This window comes from Leptinotarsa decemlineata, unplaced genomic scaffold, assembly GCF_025532065.1.
Source record: "Leptinotarsa decemlineata unplaced genomic scaffold, Ldec_3_MD MMD2_tig00026314_RagTag_RagTag, whole genome shotgun sequence".
In the NCBI taxonomy this organism is placed as follows: Eukaryota; Metazoa; Arthropoda; class Insecta; order Coleoptera; family Chrysomelidae; genus Leptinotarsa; species Leptinotarsa decemlineata.
The window spans coordinates 6,239,168-6,266,183 of record NW_027412684.1 but is presented as its reverse complement, the minus strand read 5'-3'; the positions used below and the strand labels follow the sequence as shown (position 1 = coordinate 6,266,183).

The 27,016-nt window shown below is 38.1% G+C and overlaps 2 protein-coding genes across 4 annotated transcripts in view; one reads left to right on the top strand and one right to left on the bottom strand.

The window, feature by feature from the left end:
• The window catches only part of LOC111510265 (RWD domain-containing protein 2A), a 194,786-nt gene that overhangs the window by 10,736 nt on the left and 157,034 nt on the right, over nt 1–27,016 (bottom strand). The window lies entirely within an intron of this gene.
• Nucleotides 1–27,016, top strand: part of clos (closca) — a 208,193-nt gene that overhangs the window by 24,374 nt on the left and 156,803 nt on the right. The window contains exons 3-4 of the mRNA XM_074181415.1: nt 20,900–21,036; nt 26,076–26,293. Of these exons, the coding sequence (XP_074037516.1) occupies nt 20,900–21,036; nt 26,076–26,293 (355 nt within the window). The remainder of the gene's footprint in view (nt 1–20,899; nt 21,037–26,075; nt 26,294–27,016) is intronic.

The window sequence follows — 27,016 nt, the reverse complement described above, 5'->3', positions numbered from 1 at the left end:
CCTTATTCAGTTGAGTACCTTAAATATATTATGCATTAAATATAGATCAATATGGCCCTTAAAAGCATGTAATTTGAAATAATATTTTCGAAGATATTACAGATTTGAAATGCAAAGACATAACGGTTGCGGCGATACCAGCTGGGAGGGGGTCAGCGGCGCGTGCCTATAGACACGCGCCTATATTTAAGTACTTCCCCAAATGTGGTGTATTTTTTAAATGATTTAGTATAATTGAGGTGGACTTGATACACAATTCATTTTATTCTCCAGAACACATGTTTCTAGAGGGCCATCGAAATTTTTGTTCTCGGTCCATATAAGTAATTTTATTAATGGGATTATACGATAGGTACTAACATCTTAAATTTCAAAGCTAGTAGGGTGCTAATGCCGACTGAACGCCTCCCCCCACCCCTTTTGACCTTGAGACGTCACACGACCTTGAATGACGTCACCTAACCTTGAACGTCGTACACGTAGTATGAGCTTGAATGCGGTGTTTGACCTTGAGTGTGGGGTTTGACCTTGACGTTCGACACTTCGACTACCTCGAGCTTGCTCCATGGCATTGAATGTTGACCTTGAATGAAATCGTGACGTGTACAGAATATAACCTTGAACAGTGGGCGTTCGGCGTTGTCCCCTCCCTTGTTGGTAATTCCTATATAAGTTCAGAATATCGTATGACGTCACCTAACCTTGAACGTCGTACACATAGTATGAGATTGAATGCGGTGTTTTACCTTGAGTGTGGGGTTTGACCTTGACGTTCGACACTTCGACTACCTTGAGCTTGCTCTGTGGCATTGCATGTTGACCTTGAATGAAATCGTGACGTGCACAGAATATAACCTTGAACAGTGGGGTTCGGCGTTGCCCCCTCCCTTGTTGGTAATTCCTATATAAGTTCAGAATATCATGCTTCCACATTCAGTTTAGACACTCTAAAATACCCAAATAGGTAAACAGAAGTACTTGTCGAATTCCAAAGTGAAGACAACGAGTATCAACCCATCCGAGAGGGCGTTTTCGTCAGTGAGGTGAATATATATTTTATTTTAATTAACCGTAATTTCACTATATTTATGAATATGGATAATTTGAAATTTGACATTGAAAAAATTAATTTTTCTATAATTCAACAAAGTGAAGCTTTAGAGCAGAAACCTATAAACGCTCTGGTTATTGATAAAGAATATAAAATTGAAAAAATGTCAATGTATTCCACACGATATGGTAAATCAATTCAAGTAGTTTTATTGGATGAGGAAAGTGATACTCCTTTTAAAGCATGGCTTCCAAAACGTGTCACAGAGCAATTACCAGAAGACTTCATTCGTGAAGTGAATTCATCCAAAGCCAAATTCACACTTACTTATATGGGTCAAAGTTCGCAGGATTATCCTGGTGCTAAAACCCGATCATTGATGAAATTCAATGTTTTAGATTGAACATTTTGAAATTATGATTTTTTTTTGTAAATAGTGAAAATATGGTAGATTAATATAAAATATGTATCAACTTGGTCACTTCATAGACATAGTCAGATTTCAAGTGAGTATTTTTTTTTATATTATTTGCAAACTAATGAATGCCATTTATGAATTTCCAGAACTCACCATTCTATAAATATGTGGATGCAATATTCAGCCCAAGAGTGGCCGGAAGCAGTGGATTTGGATTCCGCCATAAGAAAAATGGCTTGGGAGATGGCTGATCTGAGTTTTGATGCTCTACATTCATCAAATTATGATTTGAGTGTATGTTACGATGCTGAAGAGGTGCGAAAACTTTTGGAGCTTAGTGAGAAGTATGAACTCGGTGTGGCATTGTGTCATAAATATTCATATGGGAGTAGAAATTTGGATGAGTTCTGTGAGTTAATAATTGAAGCAGACTTGAAACATTTTCTTCAAGACATATGCACCTACCTACCGCAAAATATCATAGAGAAATATCAATTGGAACCACAGAGTCCCAACCCGCAACTGGAAGAAGCGATAAATGATGGTGTTGTAAATATTTGAAATCTGTTGTATATGTTTGTGAATAAAATAATGTTTCAATCCATATTTGTTTGTATCTAATTGTTTGGTGAATAAAAGATATAACATAATTATTGAGTGTTTTATTATTCATCAATATCGAATATTTCATAGCATATTACATGTCAATCTTATTACAATCCAGTTTGAACAGAGCCATTAAGAGCATTATATGATAGAACAGCATCGTGGAGGATGAGTGCATATACTTTGGTGTTTGCTGGAAACTTCACCTTGCGTGTTTCGAATTCTATTTTGATGTCGACAGTGGATGACTTCATAGCTTCGGGTTGATGGGAGCAGTCGATAATGAATAGTGGGTTGTTGCGAAAGCTACCAATATCCATCATCGGTTCACTCATAGTTTTATAATAGTAGCTACGTTGGAAGTTTTCATATGCATAGTAAGCTGATGAGTCTAACTTCTTGTCGAAATCCAGATTCCAACGCTCATATGGGTATACTTCAGAGTTCAGAGATAGTCGAATATTATTAATATTCACATGTGTGAATTTCGTTACATCTTTTGACATATTTTCGGATTGGTCGGTGTTTTGAAAGCCGATGATGATATATCGTGGTCTTTCGAGGCTGCTGGTTGTCTTCACCGCCCATATATCCGAGGATGTATCACGAAGTGTGGGTAATTCATAAAGGTCCCACATACGATAAGCCACCTTCACTTTAGCATTATTACCATTTTTATTTATGCGATTCAATAGTTTCAGTTTCTGTCGATCTTCCGGCACAATGTGCCTGATTCTCCATTCTATTTTATTGATTTCCAAATCTGCATCGACTTCCCCAATGAATGAATTTTTGAATGAGCGAGCTATAATCAAAATGAGCTCCTGCTTCACATTCATTATCCCCTTATTGTAATCTTCAGCAAAACCCATGAGATACTTCAAGGGTAATTTACCACTAAATACATTGCTAACGGGATCGAATATATCTTGTTTATTCACATCGAGTCCCCATCCTATCGGTAGTAGCGAATTTGCATGCGTTTTTCCGAATGATATCATCGTTTTCATTGTGGTAGTTATGCCGGGTTTTCGAACAACAACCACTTGCTCACCACCCATTTCATAGCGAATTTCGTCGAAGAGAAAGGCGAGAGCATTATTGGATAGGTAGCACCGCTTTGTGGCATCAGATGGTGTGAACTTCCCCTCGATATAAATGTAACTATCTGCAATATCGAGTATGAGATCTTGATAATTGATTGGAATTCGTATTTCATCTGAATTTTTGTAATATGGTGAACCATACGGCTTATATGTATGCTCATGAAGGCTGATGAGGGAATGGTCGAACATGGGCTCCTCGAACACTTCCAATTTATCACTTGTGGTGATTGTCGCCATGTTATTACTATTTTTTATATCGCACCTTCAAGCCAATAGATTTGAGAAAGTTCAGGCTACTAGCACTTATTCTATATCTTGACCGTTTGGCAGATATACGTGGAATGAATCGACTGCTGGATTTTCGCTTCTTTAAATGCACATGATCATAGCCTCCACCAAATACATTATGCTGACTCAACTGCTGCCGCTGCGGCAATCGCTGACTATTGAAGCACAACCCCATTTTTAGAAACGATAATCGCAGAATTTATAGTTCCATCAATGAATATCACCTGCTCAGCGTTAGGAAGTAACAAATACTGAGTAACAATTTGATCAACTTCAGCTTTATATTGACTTTTTTCACAGATGATCATCGCTCACCATCGTTTTTGCTCGATCGTTTGAATGCTTATCGAGGGTTGTTTTTTCAAATCAGATTGCAGCGATTTGATATCCTTATCCATATGCTCATACTTTTTTACAAATTCTACTAATTTCAGTCCAAGCGTAATGAGATCTTCCCTCACTGATACGGAATATTTTTCTACTCCATCTAATTTCAAATTAATTTTGTCAATATCAGTATCTAATTCTCCTCTCATCTTTGAGATGTAAAAACCGACATATCCTCGATTAACACAATCCGTACTCTCTTCAGGCTCTGCTATATTTTTCAAACGTTTATTTTCCATATCAAAGTTTCCATCGGTTGTTAATTTGAAACCAACTCCAGGCTGCCCACGCAAAACAGTATTTGAAACTGCCTTACTTCTGCGACCAAACTTATCGATGCTTCCTTTACTCATTTTCTTTATGATACACTAATGACAGTCATCGATGTTCTGAATCAACGTATGAGGAACGATGATTGTTACTAATGACTGTTGTCGATGTTGTGAATAAATATATGAGAAATGATGATTATTATAGCTTTATCAATTCCAATTTGACTATTATTTTTTCACCATTGAAATTGATCAGATTACCATTATCATCCAATATGCGAAGAGTGATATTGTCGAGGTACTGACGACCACCAGGTCGGATTGGCATATAAATAATATTTTGTGGCTCCTTGGTGAGTTTGTAACCGGGCTCTACATCAATATCAAATTCAAAGATGCTATGGATTTCATCGCCATTCGAATATGCTCCAGCTGTGACATTACAATCCACACGAATAATCCTCACCTTATTGATATTCACGGGCAATGTTGATTCATGTATTTCACCACAATTGAAAACATTGTCATCGAACCCTAGAAGTTCAGCAATGCTGTTTTCATGTTTGAGATGAATGTAATATTTCGATCGCATTTCACATTTCAGAGTGTTGTTGTTTGCACGTAGGAGAAATACTTCGTCGATATTTTCTTCAATTCCATTTTCTAGTTGCACTTCTTTGGATTTCATGAATCTTTGAATCACCTTATTAATTTCATCAATTTCATATGCCCCAGGTGGAATTTTTATAATAGTGGGGGGTGAGATAATTGTCTTCGAATAGCCGATAACATTATTCTTAGCATCTACATTGAATATGGAATTGTAGGAGTAGAAACCATGTAATCCCAGACCATAATTACTATTGGTATCCAATTCGATGGGTGGGTAGAAGTTGGCACTCAACTCGCTAGAGAATCCCGACAATGAAAACGTGCGTGACATGACTGACGAATTTTCGATGATTCATGTCTTTTTATTGCTGACAGCAGAAATTGTGGACCAATCGTCGCTTTTTCGGTGGTCTATCCATATCATTATGTGTGACTACATTCACATCATTCACTTTACAATAACAACAAAAAATTTTTCTTGTAGGTGGACCATCATTCATATCGGAATTACTACTGCTACCGCTGGAATCATTGTAATGCTCTTGACAGTACTGATACTTCAAGACATCAATATCATTTTGTAGGTTTTGTGGTAACTTATCCCATACAGATGCAATTTCATGTGATGCACACCCAATCAACACCTCTTTCGGCATATCAGCGAGTTGTTCTTTACTCATTTTTTGTAAAGTGCGTACTCTGGAATATGCGATCAATGAATGACTCATCCTCTTGATACTCTCCCTATCCTGTACTGGTGTTAACTCCATGTCTTGTTCTGAAGAAACTTCAAACACAAATGGCCACACCATACTGTGTTGAATCGTTGTTCACGCTTATAGTTATATGTGATAGTATTGATAGGATTCGAACCCATATAAAAATAGTGAATCAGTTCTTTGGGAGGGGGTAAATCGCCAAAACTATCAAAATATTTTATCGAAGTTCCCCTTTTTCTATATGCTACCCAATGTGTCCCTTGACCATGTCGACTATCCAAATTTACTATGGCAGATTCATATCGGAGTGGTCCTGATTTTGGTAAATCGTCACGCATATATACCCCCCGAAAATATGGAATCGTCATTTTCTTAGCGTAATAGTTGAGGTCGATATTGGAGAGAGCTCTTTTAGGTAGCAAATTTATGAGTTTTTTGAATTTTGAGGTTTCAAATAGACTCCTAATCCTTTGCGGTAAGGCTTCAAGTAGATACCACTTCCTTGTTTACCTATAGCAATTGCCTCCATGTGTTTATTATGGCGATTTGTCTCACTCAACTGCTCCCTACTCGCTTTTGCTGCTTGAACTGCTTTCGTTATACCAGCAGTAGCACCGGCTAAACTACCTAGTGCTGATAAACCAGCAAAAATTGGAATGAGTGGTAGTATTCCACCAATTTTAGGAATCGGTATGATTCGCGGTGTGCGAATTTTCTTTTTCCCACCTGCAGCCCTCATATATTTGCGTGCTGCTTTGAGTGCAATTTCAGCTGCTCTTTTAGAATTTTTGACAACAAATTCACTTCCACCCGCTTTGTGTAGAACATCACGCACTTTCTGAACGATCCCAGAACCAAAAGCTATCACCTTAGAAGCTTTCAATATTTTTTTAACTTTTTTTTTCTTAATAGAACGTTTTTTCTTCGGAATGTGTGACTGCTTGGGAGATGAGTCACAACCCATACCAAATCGGCGTTTCCCTTTCATTATATTCGTAACTAGCCAAGCAGCTCCTTTTTCTCCAATAGTAGCGTCTTTTGCTTTGACACGATTCCAAGCACTTTCTGCAAGCTCCTTATCCGCTATGTGTCTAGCTGCAAGATTATCAGGGTTCTGTGAATATGCAATATCGTGTTTTTTGCATGCAAAATCCAGCTGATTGACACCCGAATCACCTCTCAACAATCTTTTCTGCAATTTGGTGCCCGGACCGCAATACTGATAGCCAGGTAAGTGTAATTCAAATGGTAGATTATTGATGAGGGAATTGATCAATCCTCTACCAGTTTTATTTGAATGCAATTCAGTAGATCTGCATCGACTCATAACCCCTATTTAAATAAAGGAATCGATGTGGAACCCTGCTTATATAGTCTCCAACTGTCATACAATGCGCATATTGAAGCAGAAGCAGCAATTTTCCATCGATAATTTCGATGAAAAAGTGGGTGGTGGATCGGGAAGCGGTGTCAAACAACGTCACGGATCTTTACTTCCACTTTCTATTCGCGGCCTGATTATTGGACCTTCTAACTGTGGCAAGACAAATGTTATGATTTCTTTGCTAACGCATCCTCTAGGATTACGATTCGCAAATGTTTATCTTTATTCAAAGTCTCTTTATCAACCTAAATACGAGTATTTACGTGAAGTATTATCTCCAATCGAAGGGTTGGGTTTTTACACTTTTGCCAATAATGCAGGTGAAATAGTAGAGCCTTCAGACGCCAAACCTGATTCGATATTCATTTTTGATGATGTTATGTGCGAGAAACAGGATGTTATACGATCATATTTCAGTATGGGTCGTCATAAAAATGTGGATTGTTTCTATTTAGCCCAAACATATTCACGAGTTCCGAAACAATTGATACGAGATAATGCAAATTTTATCGTAATGTTCAAACAAGATGATATGAATCTCAATCATATTTTTTCCGACCATGTATCACCAGATGTAACATATAAGCAATTTCAAGATATGTGTGCGAGATGTTGGGAAGATAAATATGGATTTTTAGTAATTGATAAGGATCGAGAAGTGGTAAATGGACGTTATCGAAAAGGATTCGACGCTTTCATATATCCTTGACGTTCTTGAAGAATTGAATCACTTGAGTGCTAGATAGTGGAGATAACACTTCATTATACAAATTCTTGGAGTGAATTATGGAGGGAAAAAATGATGATGAAATATGTTTAAAAAGAAAGTTAATTGAAGCAACGGATGCCGTTCGGAAGAAATTCAATTATATCAAAAGTAGTCGTCTAGGTGATCAATCAGCACTCGAGAGGATCTATGAGCCAATAATAACACCTTTGAAAGTAATATCTGCCAATACTGAAGGAGCATCTCAAATGAATCAAGTGATGCAGAAAACAAAGCCTGCTACACCATTAACAGCCAAAACTATAATTGAAAGTGAGTGGAAACCGAAATTTGAAGGGGCTTCCTCGAAGGATCTTCAAACCTCTCAATTGACAACTTTAGATTCACAATCACCTAATGTATTCGATGATGGTGATGAAGTACAAAAGCATATAAAAAAGTTACTATCAGGAAATCCCTCTTACGATACAGTCTTTGGAGTACACATGAACACTGAAACGGGAAATTTACAAATGGGAGTAGCTGATGTGGAATTTATCGATGAGAAAATTGTGTTTATGAAAAATGGTAAAACTATTGGCTCTTATCAGGGCACTCCAAAACTATATAACTTGATATTCATGAAAGTACCATCGAGAAATATCCCCTCTTCCGATATGACCACATATGGTGATATACTCAAATTAACAAAGGCTGCATATAAATACAATGAGAGAAAACAAGGTCTTCTATCGAATAATTGGAAGAAATATAGAGAAATAATCCTACCATTATTATCCAATGGAAACCCTAGTAGAGAAGGTGCTGGCATGATCAAAATACCCACCCAGAAAAAATATATCAGAAATAAGCATACAGATTATGTTTATTGGAATGAACTCGAAGAATTGATTGATCGCCTTCGACTACTTTGGAGTTCACGACTGGCTGGACATACCGGACATGATAATGAAATATTAGCCATAATTGAGGAATTACGTGAAGAAGGATTAGTCTATTGATCGCAATATCATGAATATGACGTGTGAAACTGGCTCAGTCGATCACAAACGATCTAACTATGCATACCACAATTGATAAATTTGGTCGTAGAAGAGGTGGTGTTAGTAAACCAATAGTTGGAAGATCTGGTGTTGGATTCATTCTCACACCAAATGGTGATTATGATATTCAGAATAAGCGGTTTCAAAATGTTGGTGAACCTGTAGACAGTAAAGATTCTGTTACTAAAGGATATGTTGACGATCACATTAGAAAAGTCAATGAGACAACTCTGAAGTATTTCCAAGAATTCATTGCATCAACGCTACGTAACATCGGAAAACATATTGATTCAAAACATAATGAGGTGCAAATAATCATTGACAAAAATGCACTCATCACTTCTGCATTAGCTGATCAATTGAGTAATGTGGAAAAGCGAACTGACGTAATAGCTAAGTTGGTTGATACTTTTACTGAGCGAGTCATTGAAGTTTAATAGTCAATCGTTACACTTGCACCTGAACAGTAGAAAAGTGATTCCTCAATTTTATCATCTTGAAGAAGTCTTAGAGCAGTAATATGAGTAATGCAAAATGGCAGGTTGTGAAAGAAATACACAAGCCGGCGCGTCGAAATTTCCCCCGTCGGAAGACAATAATAAAGGGTTTTTCTGACTTGTGGCAGATGGATTTGATGGAAATGCAACCATATTCTAAAGAAAATGAGGGATGTAGGTACATCCTTATAGTTATCAACTGTTATTCAAAGTTTGTATGGTCAAGGCCGTTGAAGAATAAAACTGGTGATTCAGTTACTGCAGCTATGGCAAGCGTGTTGAAAGATGCTAAATATACTCCAAAAAATTTACAATCTGATCATGGTACTGAGTTCTATAATTCGAAATTCTCATCGTTAATGAAGAAACACAGCATCAATCATTACTCAACATTCAGCACAAAAAAAGCTGCAATTGCAGAACGAGTAATCAGAACATTGAAGAGTTGGCTTTATAAGGAGTTTTCACTTCAAGGTCATTACAAGTGGTTGAACATTCTTCCTAGAATTACTCGTCAGTATAACAACAAAGTTCATCGTACGATTGGTATGAAACCTGCAGATGTGAAACAGTCTACTAAATTGTCAATGTATGCCGAATCTAAGAGTCCACATGTGAAACGTAAAAAAAATACGTTTAAAATTGGGGATAGTGTTCGAATCAGCAAATATAAAAATGCATTCGATAAAGGTTATACAGCAAATTTTACAGCTGAAATATTCAAAGTTGTGAAAGTTAATAATACAGAACCTATAACTTATGCATTAGAAGATGTGAATGGGCAACCAATCAAAGGCTGTTTTTATGGGCAGGAGTTGAATAAAACGAAAGATCCCAATACGTATTTGGTGGAGCGAGTTTTAAAAAGAAAAGGACATCGCCTCTATGTAAAGTGGCTGGGGTTCTCTGAAGATCACAACTCATGGATCGATGAAAATTCTTTAGTGTAATGACATTATCATGATTGTACTCAATATTAGATAAAAAATAAAAAAATAGTGTATTAAAATTGTTTTATTTATTAAAAACTAAATAGAATAATAACCTTAGAAATGATGCAAGTAATATGTAAACTATTGGTTTTATTTTTCATAAATTCAACATATTGAAATCACTTCAAGATGTGTATGTTAGCATAAGATTTCCATGAATCCTCCGTCTCTCTATCCGCTCTTCATGGGTTAGACACCAGCACTCTCGAAAGTGGACATCTCTGTTGGGGTGAAATTGGCCGACATTCTCACACAATTGCCAATCATTTCTACAAGCACTGCATAAATTGTTCCAACAATCCACACTATATTCACCACATTGTAGACATCGCTGGACTAATGTATCGCAAGTCGCTACACAATTTATGCATATATTCCTTGAAATGCCCATATTATTACACATAATCTCTTTCGAACATTCTCTGCACTGCTGGCGGTAGTCACTTACTTCTAGAGTTGAACCATTTATCCTCTTCCGAAGTGGGTCTGGATTCCTTGCCACAACACATCTACGACACAGGCCGGTACATGGGTTGATATATGTTTCAGGCCAATACCCATGGCAGTTGTAACACACTATATGTTTGCCAATTTTGATTGGAAAGCCGCGTATTGTCGGTTTTGTATCCCACTCTTTAGGGAAAGACATATTCACTGATAGATGTACAAATATTCAATCGATGAATTTAACTACACTCTCACGCTCCCATGTTTCCCTCTTATAAACAGGTACCGTGAAGAGTGGGGTAGAGTGGAGGGAGCTACCACCACCACTGTCAAAAATCATATAAAAATCGGTGAGTGATTGTAAACTTCAGTCAGTATTCAAGTATCACCACAAGAATACATTAATATGTCTGCCCAGAGAGCTGCTGTGTTAGCATTATTATCTCAGAGAGATATTAATAACCATGAGCTGGTGGAAGAGTTTGAAGACGTTGGACGGATAGTGGGTGTTGACGAAGAAAATGATGGTGGAGATATGCAGTATGAGGTGAATGAGCAAGGTGCAGAAGGTGGCTTAAATATCGAAGACGATGAGGCAATTGAGCAAGGTGTTGGGGATTTAGACATTGATGATGATGAAGAAGGTCTTGTTGAAGAAGAAGATGAAGGTATCGCAACAGATTCGACTCACGAGACTGACGACAGCGGAGTAGTTATTGGCAATGTTGAGTGGTTGAATATCACTGAGACATTGGATGATCCGTTAGATTTGTATTGTGTAACGGATAGCCATGTCAGGATCAAAACGATTGACGGTGAAATAGAGAAGTTGTGTTGGTGTTGCTTCCGCTTTTATTCTGTGCGGAATAACAATGGAGGGTATTATGAGCACGTCGACATTCATTACACCGCCCGCTTCATGGAGATGGGGCAAACATGGTGTAAAGCATGTGATAGGCCTTTGACCAACTTTAGGAGAATAGCCGTCTGTATCATATGTAACAACACCCCACCTCTGGAGATGTAACCGTGGACCTTCGGGTCAACAAAAAAAAACAGCCCTTTTCAGGGCTACATTATTTAAACAAAGAGTAGATATCTCATAATGAGATTGCAACAACACCCCATCTGCGGAGCAGTTACCGTGGACTTTCGGGTCAACAAAAATACAGCTCTTTTCAGAGCTACAAACAAAGTGTAGATATCTAATAATAAGATTGATCACTCAGTCAAAGAAATAGAATATTTTGAGTGTCACATAATCATACGAAGAGTAGTTTGTAATATATGGATATACCTCTAAAATGTACATCCATATACATATGAGGTATGCACAAATGTGTTATAGAATATGTAAGTTCTCTGAATATCTTATCTTTGTAAAATAAATCACATTGAAAAATGATTGTTTAAGCGTCCGAGTGGATTTGAATCTGTTTGATAACATACTAGCTCTCTCTTATCTGAACAATTGCAGAATTCATGTCAAGATTTGGAAATATAATTTTCATAAGACAATATTTCAAATTCGAGGGGTGTTTATTCAGAGTAGTCAATAAGAGTAATTGGTATTGTAATTCAGAATATTTATTTCAAAGGTGGAAAGGAGAGAGGGAGGTAGACACTGCCCCAACCACGCAGTGTCTCGTGTACACCAACCAAACAAAATGTGTACTCCGAGGAAGGATAAAGGATGGGTGAAATAGGGAAAAAAATAGGGAAAAAAAAGGAAAGGATTACAAGTCGTCGTCGTCGTCGCTGTCATCGGGTCGGGGGAAGTACTGCCACATCACCGAACCCTCAGAAAACGCCATTTCCTCCGCAAATGCGTCGTCGTCCCAGAGATCGTCATCATCATCATCCGAGCTGCAAGAGTCTTCGGAGTGGTCTTCGGTACTGGTCACATGCAGTACCTGGACCGAAGATGTGGAAGGGTGATGAGGCGTGGTGGTTGAATCGGCCTCCATATCTGGATTCTCCATATCGGAATCCTCCAACTGAAGATCCGGGAGTGGCGCTGTAGGTTCTTCCGCCTGGGGTCCGGTCGTGGAATCGGCTTCCTGGTATGTTGACATGCTGACGATAGCTACTCAACTGAAGATTACATTGAGGAACTCCTACATTTATACTCTTGCACAGGAGGGGGTATAGTGGGAGGCGGAGTGGGGGGGAGGTGGGGGTCGCAAAAAACGCGCCCCGGATGCAAGTGGTGGATGTTGAGCGCTAAAATTCGGCCGCTCCGCGGCCGAGCGACCTGCGTCCGCTCGACCGCGGAGCGGCCGAATTTCAGCGCTCAACATCCACCACTTGCATCCGGGCCGGATGCAAGTGGCGGATGTTGAGCGCCCCAGGCCGCGAAGCGGCCTGCTGAGCGATCGCTTCACGATCGCGAAGCGATCGTGAAGCGATCGCGAAGCGATCGCTTCGCGATCGCCTATACAACCTTTCCCTTCGTTACTTATCCGAATATACATTGCTTGAAATTTCTTTATGATACGAATTTTTATCAACATTATTGAAATAATGTTCCAAAGATATTCAAAGATAATGATTAACTGTTTCCATTTTCTAATTAGTTCATTTTATAGCGAAACAACTAACGTTTCACCGCAAGGGTGTACCGATATAGCCCTATTTTTTTCACTACTACCAAATAGAGTGGTTAGGTTGAATGCTGCCCCACCCACGCAGCATTCCGTGTGCACCAACCAGGTACTATGTGCACTCCGAGGAAAACCTAACCTAACCTACCTGATCATCATCATCATCATCTATAATGATGATGTCAGGTTCGGGAGAATCAACCACCACGATGATATTTGGTGGAGCGATTTGATGATCTTCAAGCCACAGTTGATCCACAAGTTCTGGGCTGGCAAATTCATCATGTTCAAACTCATCTTCGTCTGAGGTTACATCTTGTTCTTCATTCAGCTCTATTGTTGTATCTGAATACCCATCGAATTCATCATCGGGAGATGTTGAATCAACTACAGCAACTTGAATGTCACCATAGGACCAATTCTCTGGTGGGGCAAAATGAGGTTCACTGGTGGAATCAGCTTCCCGAATAATTGGTGTTGCTTGATTCATGATGAACGAACAAGTTGAAGAATATTGAGAATACAATCTTATTTATATGATTTGAAGAAAGTGGGGTAGAGTAAGGGAAGGGGAATATGTGAAAAATAAAGACCCACTAGGTTATTTATTCAAGTATTGATGTGAGAATTGGGGAATAAATCCAATATAATATTCATTAGATTCATGATTTCATTTTTACACATTCACATAAATGAAATTTGTTTGAATAATGTTGAGAGAAGTAATGATGAGAGAAGTGTCAAAAGGTTTTGGAATTATACTCAGAGCATTACTAGAATCACCTTTATTTATTCTCTAGAAAAAATAACTATTTTACAATTCACACACTTTCAAATGATGGAAATTCTATACAATTATTCTATTTAACTGATTTTATTCTATATACTACATGTGACTAGAAAATGACTAGAATGAAGGAATAAATACTGCCCCAACCACGCAGTATTTTGTGTGCAACAACCAAAATAGATATGCACTCCAATATTCCTTATTTTATTTTTTCATTCATAACATTCATAACCTTAAAATTAACATGCAAGTTTTTATTATATTCCCAAAATTACAATTTTTTTATTCTAAACATACATCTAACTTAAACTAAACAAAAATATATTTACAAAAGGGGTTAGGTATTAAGGAACCCCTGGCACATGGCATCCCATTCCTGAACAAGAGGTCCATATTTTTGGATGTAAGCCAAACTCTTTCCTTGTTGCGAATCTTCTTCTTGAAGTTTCGCCCTAAGCAAAGAGAGTCGCTTCTCTAATTCCAGTTTCTGGGCCTCGATGGTGGAAATATCCGCCATCAAGGCCCTTTTTCTGGAATCAGAACCATCCACAACCTTCTTTTCCCTCAAATATCTCTTTTTCACAGACTGTGCATAGGTAATAGACTCTTTGAGTTTATTACCCTCTACCACAGTCTGTGAAAGGACATTTTCCGGGCCAACCTCTTGTTCGGAATGCTCAACACGTACCTGGGGGGTGACTGGAGGGGGTGACGCATTCCGATGGACCTGGGGGGTGGCTGGAGGGGGTGACGCATCCCGATGGACCTGGGCGACGACTTCCACCAAGTTCTGCACCTCCATCACTGGAAGGGGTGCTGTAGGCCAACCACCGTAAGGTGAGTTCTTTTCACACTTTTTGCGAAAAGCACTCAACTTACCACCCCTCCCACCTTTGGCTTTGGATGCCTTCACAGGTGCGGACTTCTTCACAGGTGCGGACTTCTTCACAGGTGCGGACTTCTTCATCTTCTTGGCCCTCTTCACCGGTTTCTCGAACTCATCCCCTGAATCGATGGGGGATAATGGTTCGATGGGCGATAAGAAGCTTTGAAGATGCGATAAATCCGCCAGAGACTCGTCCAGGTCCGGGTTGTAGACATTCAGTAAATCTTCAATTTGGGGTGCTGACGAAGAAGTTGGTCCACTGAATGTCGACAAAGTTGGTGGGGGGTCAATCTCCTCCTCCTCGGGGGTTGGTTTGAAGTCCTCGAAAAAGAACTTCAAGTCAGGAGCCGCCACTTCCTGGGTGGAAGTCATCCCCGGTGGTGGAATGGGAGTCGCCACTTCCTGGGTGGAAGTCATCCCCGGTGGTGGAATGGGAGCTGCAGCTGGTGTTGCAGCTGGTGGTTGTACCATGATGTCCTGTAGGACAACCACCCTCCTCCGCTCTACATCCTCCAACTGTCTCTCACTGAGAGTGGTAATCGGGGTCATCAGAGCATTCCTCAGAAAAGACATGATTCTAGAAAGAGAAAATGAAAATATTAGACAATATAATATAAATAGTATGGAAGTGTGTACTTACATCAAGCTGCTTGGAATTTTCAACTAAGTTGGCTGGCAGGTATCTCAGGTTGGCTGCTTCTTTCGAAGGAAGACTGCAATCGAATGATGAACTGTGGCCTCCTCCTCATGTTTTATAGCCGTATGCTCCCTACCACTTCGGGTGGGAATGGGAGTGGGGGTGGAAGTGGGGTAGGATAATTCGTTTGAAATATTCGACAAGTATGAATTTTACAATTTGTTGAACAAACCAGGTAATGAGTGAAAAAATTCAATTACTCGATTGCTCTTCCAATAAGGCAATGAGTAAATTTAATTTCTTGTCACTTATACTGTTTTCATCTTTCAGTACATTCAAAAGAATTCTTAAATTTTGTTCGGAACTTGTCTGATAGAATTCAATATCGTTGTGGCCCCAAGGTAATGTCTTGGTGGTATTAGGAATGATGAATCGCTTATCATCATTATGTGATAGCGCGACTTTATTGCACATCAACGTGTAAATATCATGTAAATCACTCCTGAATACATTCATCTTTCTAAATATTATACCGCCTGTTTCAACAATCCTAATGTAATCTTCAATTGAAATTTGATTTTTTATAACGGATTTTTTAATACCTTTTGCTTTCTTTATTTCATCAGACACACTTTGTACATGATATGCTTTCGCACCGGTGCCATGGAAACTGATGATGGGATCACTCGGAAGTTCATCCTTCATATTTCCAATCACCGATTTTCTAACTGGCACATTGAATTTATTACCCAACCTATAGTTAGAAGTGTCAAATTTGTCAACATTTGCAATCATAAAATTATAAAAATTATCCGTCATTATTTTCAGTATCAAAGAATCCGTATCGGTATAGAGAAGAGAAGCTTGTGGTCCGTAATGTTTTTTGATGACATCATAGAAAAAATCATAAATGACTGTTTTCGACATATCCAATATACTGAACCCCAAATACAATGGTTTATTATAACAAACCTTAACTTTATCCATATGTATGACGACAAAGTCTTCCGAAAATATGGATAATGTTTTGAAATTGGGACGAGCTATCAAAGCATTGGCACCCATACCTCTTCTTATGGATTCCCAATGTGTGACAATTCGAATGTCTCTTCTATTGTTTACATTTTCCATCGTTTTGCCAAATATGGAATTTATATTCAATTTGAAGTAACCCTTCTCAAACTTATTGGTAGCCTTATTTCTCAAATTTGTATTTAAATCGATATATTTTTTCAGCCACGGTGACTGATTGAATCTGAGAATTCTATGAGTTTTCATCACCATCAAACCATTACGGACCGCTTGTTTCAAATTCCTATAATGAACGATATATTTCTTTTTATCATTCAAATTAGGAATAAGTTTGGGTATTTTGGACTTTGAACCAGGTGGTATAATACTTTCAACCAAAAATGGTAAATCCGAATGTAGATCGTGTAACTCGACAGGATAATGCACATCTACTTCAAGTATGTATCCTTGGGGGCTATCATCTGGAATACTATTGATATCCAACTGACATATTTCACTGGCGGTCAACCAAGTGAACCCACCAAAAGGTAATGATTGAGACATGCTATGACCATACAGATTTGTTGCATCCAAATACATTATGAAAGATGAAGGTTCTTCGGGATTATAATTTGGAAGAAACTGATTGTTTGCAATATGCTTTCTCTCCGAACACTGGCTTACACCACCACGTATACCGTTTTGGAGAAAATGCACCATATCGATATCAGTTAATAATTCCAAGTTGACACCCGTATACTTCAACATAGCATCCCAAGAAAGACCTGGAGAAGTGAAATAGTGAGCAGGATCCAATTTATATGTATCTAAACTCATATTTCTAAAATTTTCAAAAATATCGCACAACAGTAGAACATCAGATTTTAGGTATATGTCAGAATATTCACCCAAATCTTGACAATTGAATGTGTTCCATACCTGCTTTACTCTATCATAATCCTCATCAGAAACATGTTTTTCATTTAATTTATCATAAAAGTCCACCTTTGATGGTATACTAGAATAATTTAATTTATCTAAAGAATCGATAAAACTGTACGGAAAAACACCTTTCTGCCTCATAAGTTTGAATTTATCCTGTTCCGGAAAATATTTTCTTGTTTCCACAAAATGTTTTTCATCTAAATTGTCACCTAACTCTTGAAGGGAAGCAGCCATAAATTTAAAACTATCGATGAACCTTAATTTCAAAAACTTATTTTTCGTCACTCCATTGTGATCTACTATTCTCTCCATAATTATATGTTTCGTGAAGGAAACATACTTTTCTTTAGTTTGAGCAATGACATCAACTTTTGTTTTGTTTGTGCATAACTCTTTTATGAACAAATGACAGTCATACCCACTGAGATTATGAAAAATTATGGGTATAAAGTTGGGCAATTTGAAATTGAGGTTACAAATACTATGTGCAGCTCCATTTCTTTTTTTCCCCGTTAGATGGCAGTGGTCACGCACCTTAATATCACCATCACCAAATGGTTCTCCACATATACCACATGTGGCGGCAATATTGAAATCATGCTCTTCCTCATCAGTCAATGGACTCATTGGAATGACTTTCTTCAAATATTTGTGATAAATATTGGTGACATCAGCCTCCAAGTTTGACACAAACACTTTAGCTGCATCAGCACCTCTATATAGTACAAATTTAGATATAGAATCATCAAAAGAGCACTTTATGAGGTAAGAAAAAGCATATGGTTCATGAAGATATGTTCGATTTGTATAAGAGTTAGCAGGATTTGGCTCATTAGTATGCACTGGTTTCAGAATAGATTCGAAATCAGCATATACAACGAATGGAACCCTCAACTGTTTCTCGATATTTTCAAATTTCAAAATATTCTCAGGTACCCTTTTACCAAATTTATCAACCCTGAAATTTGTGGATGGTGTCGTTGTCGATATGTGATTACAATCATTCAACTGATGTCGCAATAAAGTTCGTTCATTATCAAAGTACAATAAACAACCATCACAAAAATACTTTTTATGACCACGGGCAGATATTTGTGATGATACTAGTCTCGATAAATCCTTAATCCAACAATAATGACTATTACCAGAATCATCTGTAATAATCAACAGATTAACATGACTATTTAATCTACGTTTAGAATAGTGTAACGGACCCACAACTTCATATTCAATTCTACCATTTTTAAAAACATTTTCCAACCCATAAACATTGATAGAGCAATCGTTCATAACCTCAAACTTAGGAATATCTTTCAACTTAACTGGAAATTCCATACCTGCTACATTCAAGACGGTTGAGAAGTGGGGATATGATGAAATTTCATTAAGTTTCTGACTGGCAGGGTATAAAGCTGAAGTCACAGCCCACGCAAAGCAGCACTGATCTTGATTAAGAACATTCACCACACTTTTCTTCAATTCGATGAACCTTGGCAATTTGATGTATGAAGACCCTCCGAAGGGGCTATACTTGTTGATATTCACCTCCAAGTACAAAATTTTCTCAATGGTCCAACCTGAAAATATGGGTTTTCTCTATAAGTCCATCATCATCAACATTTTGACTAGATCACATACCTGAATCCCGATCTTGAAATTCCGCTGCTTTAACAGTTAAACTATCTGCAAAACTGCTATAAACCACATCCAAATCATTCGATTGATCAATTACTTCATTGGGACTATTAAATGATTTGATGTCTGAAAGATCCTTAGTTTGCAGACTGTACCGCCCAAACACTTCCATGTTCACTTTCATGCATTTATGGATATCCAACACTTCTTCGAGTAGTTTCACTACTTTCTGCTTAATTTCATTGAAGAATGTTGGGTAATCCATGTGGTGGTTTTCACTGTCCACTCGGTAGCTCACAATTCGACACTTGAAAGCTGTATTGACAATTTTCACACCTTCCCCATATTGAACACATGCATTTGTTCTGTGCTGCAACGTCCTCCGATGTACATTCATCTGATCGCTTGCAATAGTCAAATTGCAGCAAACGCATGTTTGCAGTGTTGGAAGTGCTGGGGGTGTCAACCGTTGCCTCTTCGATGTTGGAGGTCCATCACCATTTGCGGGTGTGCAGGAATCCCGCTGATGACGACGTAGGTTGTCACTACGAGTGAAACTTTTTTTACAATCAACGCACGAATACATCTTGTATATAGAAATATATACCGTACGATAAGGAGAATTTGAAATGAGTGAAACGTTCACACCACACTCCTTATAAAAGCCCAACTCCTCCCCCCCACCATAACCCAAATGAGAGCTACAAGGTCAACATTCAATGCCACAGAGCAAGCTCAAGGTAGTCGAAGTGACGAACGTCAATGTCAAACCCCACACTCAAGGTCAAACACCGCAACGCCTAATCCCACTGTATATTCTGTACACGTCACGATTTCATTCAAGGTCAACATTCAATGCCATGGAGCAAGCTCAAGGTAGTCGAAGTGTCGAACGTCAAGGTCAAACCCCACACTCAAGGTCAAACACCGCATTCAATCTCATACTATGTGTACGACGTTCAAGGTTAGGTGACGTCATACGATATTCTGAACTTATATAGGAATTACCAACAAGGGAGTGGACAACGCCGAACGCCCACTGTTCAAGGTTATATTCTGTACACGTCACGATTTCATTCAAGGTCAACATTCAATGCCATGGAGCAAGCTCAAGGTAGTCGAAGTGTCGAACGTCAAGGTCAAACCCCACACTCAAGGTCAAACACCGCATTCAAGCTCATACTACGTGTACGACGTTCAAGGTTAGGTGACGTCATTCAAGGTCGTGTGACGTCTCAAGGTCAAAAGGGGTGGGGGGAGGCGTTCAGTCGGCATTAGCACCCTACTAAAGCTTAACTGAATTATCGGTAAAACAGGACGAAAATTCACAATACAGAATAAATTGCAATTAAGAAGAAATTACACGAACAAAAATTTGTGAAGACTTATTTTTCCTTGAACCACTTGATAACGTACTAGATGAATCTAAATTCATTGTTTTTCTTGAAAAATACATTCAAAATTACTATGATCCCTATCGATTATAAGTGTTCCAGTCAAACCTGATTTGAGTCTGAACTAGTTTCTCCTAGGCCAAACCGGTTCAGCCTAAGAAGATCAGGATACTTTTAGTTTAGCCCAGGACAATCTACTTTGGCCTAGGCCGCACCGAATTTGAATTATTATCGAAATGAATTAAACCGAACCTAACCTAATCTTCTTTTCCATTCATGATGATTCGAGCTTTTTCAGCCTATTCCTCTTGTAGTATAAGTATGTTCTGGTTAAACTAGTTCGAGTTGGAATCGGGTTTGGCCGGTTTTTGAATAATTGTTTTTCATAATATCAACATTAGATTACGATGCCATCTAATGTATACTAATAGGGAATTTGATCTTTTCAGATTTGAGAATCTACAAGAATATATCGAATTCGAGATCAAATGACATGGTTTTATTTCAGCAAAATTCCGCTTGGTATGTAGCATCCCTGGAGTCAAATTTAATGCAACCTGGAAAACTCATTATTAGAAAATATGAAGTAAGTAAGTCGAATAATATGGATCATTCTAGGTCTTGAAATCGATCTGAAATTTGAAGAACATGTTTTTATCGCAGATTTACAAATTTTATATTTTCTGTTTTTTGCTATTATTCCCATAGAACAGAAATAATATTGCAACTTTCATCTCTAGTGGAAAAAAATCTCAAAAAATTATCTCTTTCTGCGACGTTACTCAAAACTGAATTAGAAACGTTTTACAGCTTTGAGAACACTTGATTTCCTAAAATATTCACCTTGGATTTCTTCACAAAGTTTCTTTTTACTTATATTTTTTTGTAATTGTATCTACAAAATTTTAACAGAACCTTCAGTTTATTTATTATTGCTATAATACTATATAGCAATGAACTTTATAAACTTTTTTCCGTTTTTTGTTGTTATTTCAAGGGGGATTGGCATAAGAATGTCACAGAAATTTCATTATTTCATTATAGAACTCATTATAGAAAGACAGAAAGGATGTCATCACCTTTTTTTGAATTGTATCAACCAATGGAGGGTAGTGGAGGTTATAATGTAGATATTATAGACTCAATTCCATCTAAAAATCTACGAAAGCAAGCCATGGATCAGATCTACCTAAATTCAAGATGCGATAACGTCAGTTATCGCATCATTGTCATATTTGGGTGAACCCACCAATTATATTTCCGTTTTTTGAAAAAAAAATGCGTGAACGTAGCTTACACAATGAATAATTGTTTCAAGTGAATTTATTGAAAACAATATTTTTCCAAAGAATTAAAAGACATAAAAGTAGTTTTGCAAATAGAAAGACCAATTCAACATTTGTTTAGCAGAAGAACAAGAGTTCAATCATGCAATAGACGTGTTACATTCAGAAGAGAACAGTTTGAAACTCAATCTTCTAGATTATTTAGAAATCAATAGATTCAAGAATTCAGGTAACTTACTGAATGATCAGTTAGAATTAAATAACTCCCCGTTACCAAACATTTTTCCTAATGTCGAAATTGGTACATAAACACAGGTAATATAATTCATTACAAACTCAGGTACATTGTATAGCGAAACACGTGTTTCGTTTATGTAAAACTGTTTAGTGACCATCTTTGTATAATTTATTTTGAAATATATTGGTTTCTTCCTTTTTCTGGAAGATTCTCTCTTTTTTCGGATAGAGATAGAGAAAAAGAAAAATTCTAAAAATATATCCCTATTCAATTTATACTTAGTCTTTATCATTGATTAATATCAACTGATTACCTAACCCTGTCATCATTGAAACTCCAATTCTTTCTGTCAAACAAAAACATTCCGAAACGTTTTCTTTGCTTCTGAGGGCTGCCGTTCATGGGGGTTTCAGAGATGGTTAACGAAAAAACAGATTTCATCAGATTTTTACAGATTTTTTTAACACAAACGAATAACACACACCATTTCCAAATTGTGTGATGTTTGACATGACTAACAAACGAATGCAATTGTTTCTACGACATACCTTCATTAAAATTTGTTCAGATATTAGTTCTCTCATTTGAATTCAATCAAATATCTTCGGTAATTATCAACTAATTCGACAAACTTTTTTATATTGGTAGGTTGAATTGTAATTTTTAGCGCGAAACGAATCTATTGAAAACCCTTTTCCCCATATGAAAAGTATTGGTTCCCAACGCGTGTTTCCTTTCAATCATCTCCTGATGATGGTAATATGGTTAGTGAAACTCAAGTCTATAGACTTACTGGTACTGGAAAAAGTGTTTTCAACTGATTTTTTTGTTATATTTAGTACCTATAAAAAATCCGCTGATCGAGTTTTCACAAGGGAGATTTCACCGGGGGTGAAAGGGTTAGAGAGTAAGCATCTTCTACAATTAGAGTCAAAAATAAAAAAAATATGCGAAAGTTTTTTTCCATCAATTTCACAAAATAAAATCCAGGCTTGTGAGCTGTAGTCGAATGAAACCTGGAATACCAAACGTTTCTTCTGCTACTGCGGTAGACATCATTATCAGTGGTATGTGGTGTATCTCGAATTCCCAGCAATGACTAACTGCTGAGCTACGTGTTTACTCGTATTTATAAATTCAGAGGGTAGTGAGGTGATCGTGGTGGGGCTGGTGGTGGTGGGGCTGATGGTATTGATGGCGTGGTGTCCATGTAAATGCTTCCGATTGGTCCTCACTTTTGCTGAATCGTTCTGATTGGTCCGCACTATTACTAGGTTGTTCTGATTGGTCCACGTTGTTGACAGGTATACCATTGATGGAATGCTGGCCGATGTTGTATTGTATTCTAGTCTATTTATGATCTTCTTCAGTACTGGATAACATATTCTGTTGACCTGAGGACATCAGTTTCTTCGTATTTTATTACGTAATCCGTTTATATGAGGTTGTTTCAAAAATTTTGTCCATTTTGATGTCATGCGTTTATGTAGCTCCAAATTTCAATTGATATTTATTCAACAGCTTATTATTATTATTGTTAAGCGATTTTCAGCAAATTTTTCTCTACGAATTTCACATTGAACCAAAAAATTACCCACCCATTTGTAAATGATATTGCTAAAGAAAACACAGTTTGACGATGGTTTGCGAAATTTCGTTCTGGAGATTTTAGCTTCGAAGATGAGCCTCGAAGTGGTCGACCTACAGTAAACCAGGACGAGGATTTGAAGACCCTGGTGGAGACTGACCAATCACAAATGATGGGTGGAAAGGCGGACAACTGGGCATCAGCTTCCATGGGTTTTCGATGGTTTGAAACGTTTTGGAAGGGTCAAAACGCTCGGATAGTGCGTACCCCACGAATTGAACGATCGACAAAAATTGTCACTGTTCGAGGTCTGTTCTTCTTTGCTTTTGCGCGACCAGAACGATCCTTTTTTGGATCGGATCGTCACGTGTACTGAAAAGTGGATTCTGTTCATGAGACGTTCAGGATAGTGATTCTACACCGATGTGCCACCCATGCACGACCCAAAGGCGAAAACCTATAAAAAGGGACCATAGTTGCTGGACCAGGTCAGCTGCTGGTATGATCCACTATAACTGTCTGCAACCGGGCGAAACCATCACAGCAAAGTCCTATTGTGAGGAAATCGACAAAATGTACCAAAAATTGCGTCAGCAGCAGCCAGCACTGGTCAACAAAAGAGGTCCTATTCTGCTCCATGATAACGCTTGTCAGCATGTTTCTCAAATTACCGTCCGAAATCTGAACTAATGAGCGTCGAAGTTACACCCCATCATCTGACTACCATCTTTTCAAGCACTTCGATAACTTTCTCACCGGTACAACCCTCGCCATGCAAAAACGGTCTTCGTCAATTTCTTCGAATCCCGATAACCCAATTTTTATGCCGACAGATTCATTCGACTTGTGTTACGTTGGCAAAAGTGCATTGATTCAAATGGAGCTTATATCGATTGAAGAAAACGTCCCAGGCGAAGTTCTCCGGCTTACAGAGACAGGCTTATCCTGCCATCAGTGGTGCCATCAGTACCACACCGTCAGCGGCCATGGATATCCTTCTAGATCTACCTCCTCTCCACATTTTTCTGGAGAGAATGGGTAGATGGACTGCATATAGACTTGTGCATATTGCCAACTGCACAAATCAATTTAATGCAGAGTGCAACAGACTGTTGCACTCTGCATTCTGGAAATGACCTTTGACTTTATGCCTCCAACTGTCAACTAGGAACTGCTTTATAAAGTACTGTTCCTGAGTAGGGAAGACTGGATCTTCCGGGAGAAGGAAATATTAAGAGCAGATAGTTGTTGGTTCACAGATGGATCAAAAACACAGTCAAGCGGCGTTGGAAGCTCTTGGCTCCTACCGAGGAACGTATAAATTGGTATCAAATTGCCAAAAACGACTCTCCTCGATAGCAAGACTTAACAGATTGTCACTGGTCCTAATTTCTGGCCATACTGGCCTGGAAGGCAACGTGTCTGCTGACTCTCTTGCAAAGGAGGGTGCCGCAAGCAGCTTCAGCGGATCAGAACCTGTCATTGTCATTTGCCAAATAAAGATTGAATATCTGGATGGCAAGAAGATTTATGGACTTCTGGCAGAATCTTCCAGGATTGGTTCACTCCAAGGCGTTTATTCACCCTTCGAAGCTTGATACCAAACAGTTGTTGGACTACAGTAGGGATGAACTACGATGTATAACAGGCCTTCTTACAGGTCACTGTCATTTGAATCATCATATGCAGAGACTCGGACTGTCGTAAGACAGTGTGTGCCGCCCCTGTTTGGAAAAATGATGAAACAGCAGAGCACATACTTTGTGCCTGCCTCGCTGGGGACTGAATCAAGTTTTTAGAGTTCGGCAGAGCCGTACCCTTACCATCTGACCTGAAAGACCACTCACCATACAAACTAATCGGCTTCGTTAAGAAGCTGGGTTTATTTGGTCGAGTGTGAATAGGTCTGAGCCATAATAAACCTTTGTGGGTTGTTGTGGAGGGTCGAATATACCCATACACTTTGGACCTAACCTAACCTATATCGACTGAAGTGAATAAGTATTTACTCTGATCAAACAGTTTGAAGTTGTCCCATAAAAACGAACAAAACTTTTGAGACAACCTAAAACTAGAACATGTTCTGCAGTTGCGGATTTTTCCGGTTGCATGAGACGGCAGCTACGCTAGTGTTCTTGTTTCCTGGTGTTGAAGCTGCGTTTGGTATTAAACTGATGTAAACTGATCCTCGGCAACAGGGAATCTTGTGAACACTGGCAGATGTCAGAATCTTTCTCCTGTCCTTCGCTGATCTAATTAGTTGATTAGTTAATGGTCTTAATGTTGTGACGTTCAAACAGTTTTGCGATGAGGCCCGATCTATCAGAAAATCTTCTGAAGTTTTTCACTTTAAATGGTAACTCATTCAATGAATTCTGTGTATCTTTTGGAAAGTGTGAACATATACAAGAAAAATGTCTCATCATTTAATTCTTTTCATTTTGAACTGTCCACTCGAACTCATATGCATATCACCCCGGAAATACTTTGCATACTGAATGTGAAACTTTCAGAACGATTCATTCCCAATAATAACCGAAGCGGAAATCTGGAATGGGGCCCGAATAGCTACATTTCCTTCTGAACCTTCGACATTGATTATAGTGGCTGAGAACGGCACGAGATCTCTCGGTTTCGAACATCGAGCCAACATATTCCAGTTCACTCAGAAGGAGGAGTTGGAAACGGTTCAGAAAATTGAAATGGAATATGCCGTCGATGTTACGATTTGGTAAGTATTCAATAGTTTCTTCCACGGAGAAGGTTGGCGGTGATAAGTGTTAGAAAAATTATTCATAAAAATTGGTTGTGATTTCAAAAATATACATATTTTTAATGTCGTATTGTCCAAAAAATGACATATTTCTCAGATAATCTGAAGAAGTTTCTCTAAATGCAATTTTTATTCCATATACATTACCTTAATAAAATATTATTTTTTTTGAAAAGGTAGTTTATGTCTGAAAGTATAACAAAAAAATTGAGACGAACAAATACATAGTACCATTAGTAAAGTCTGTATTGAATGCGTAAAAGCTATTTTCCGTTTTTTTAGCAGTAACTGCAGGATTTTATGTCTGACGTTTCGTCTATTACTGCGGTAGAAATTATCAAAGGCGATGTGGTAACGGTCGTAGTACCCGAGTTGATACTCGAATTGCAGTTTTCGTTCCGAATGCGGTAACTACAATGCTGTTATTTGGCTCTGGTTTTATATCATCATTACATTTTTCCTGTAATGTAACTTTAGTCCTGATTGAATTTTTAAGTAGTTCATACTTCAACTCAGGTGAAACTATTAATAATTGAGTGTGTAGATCATATGAGTCATATATGAACGCGTGTTGAAATTTTGTGAACTGTCTGGAAAAAACTCAAAGTGTAACTCGAATACGTTATGAATTTTCATCAAGTATTCAGAATGACTGAACAGTGGGTACAGATTTATTCTTTG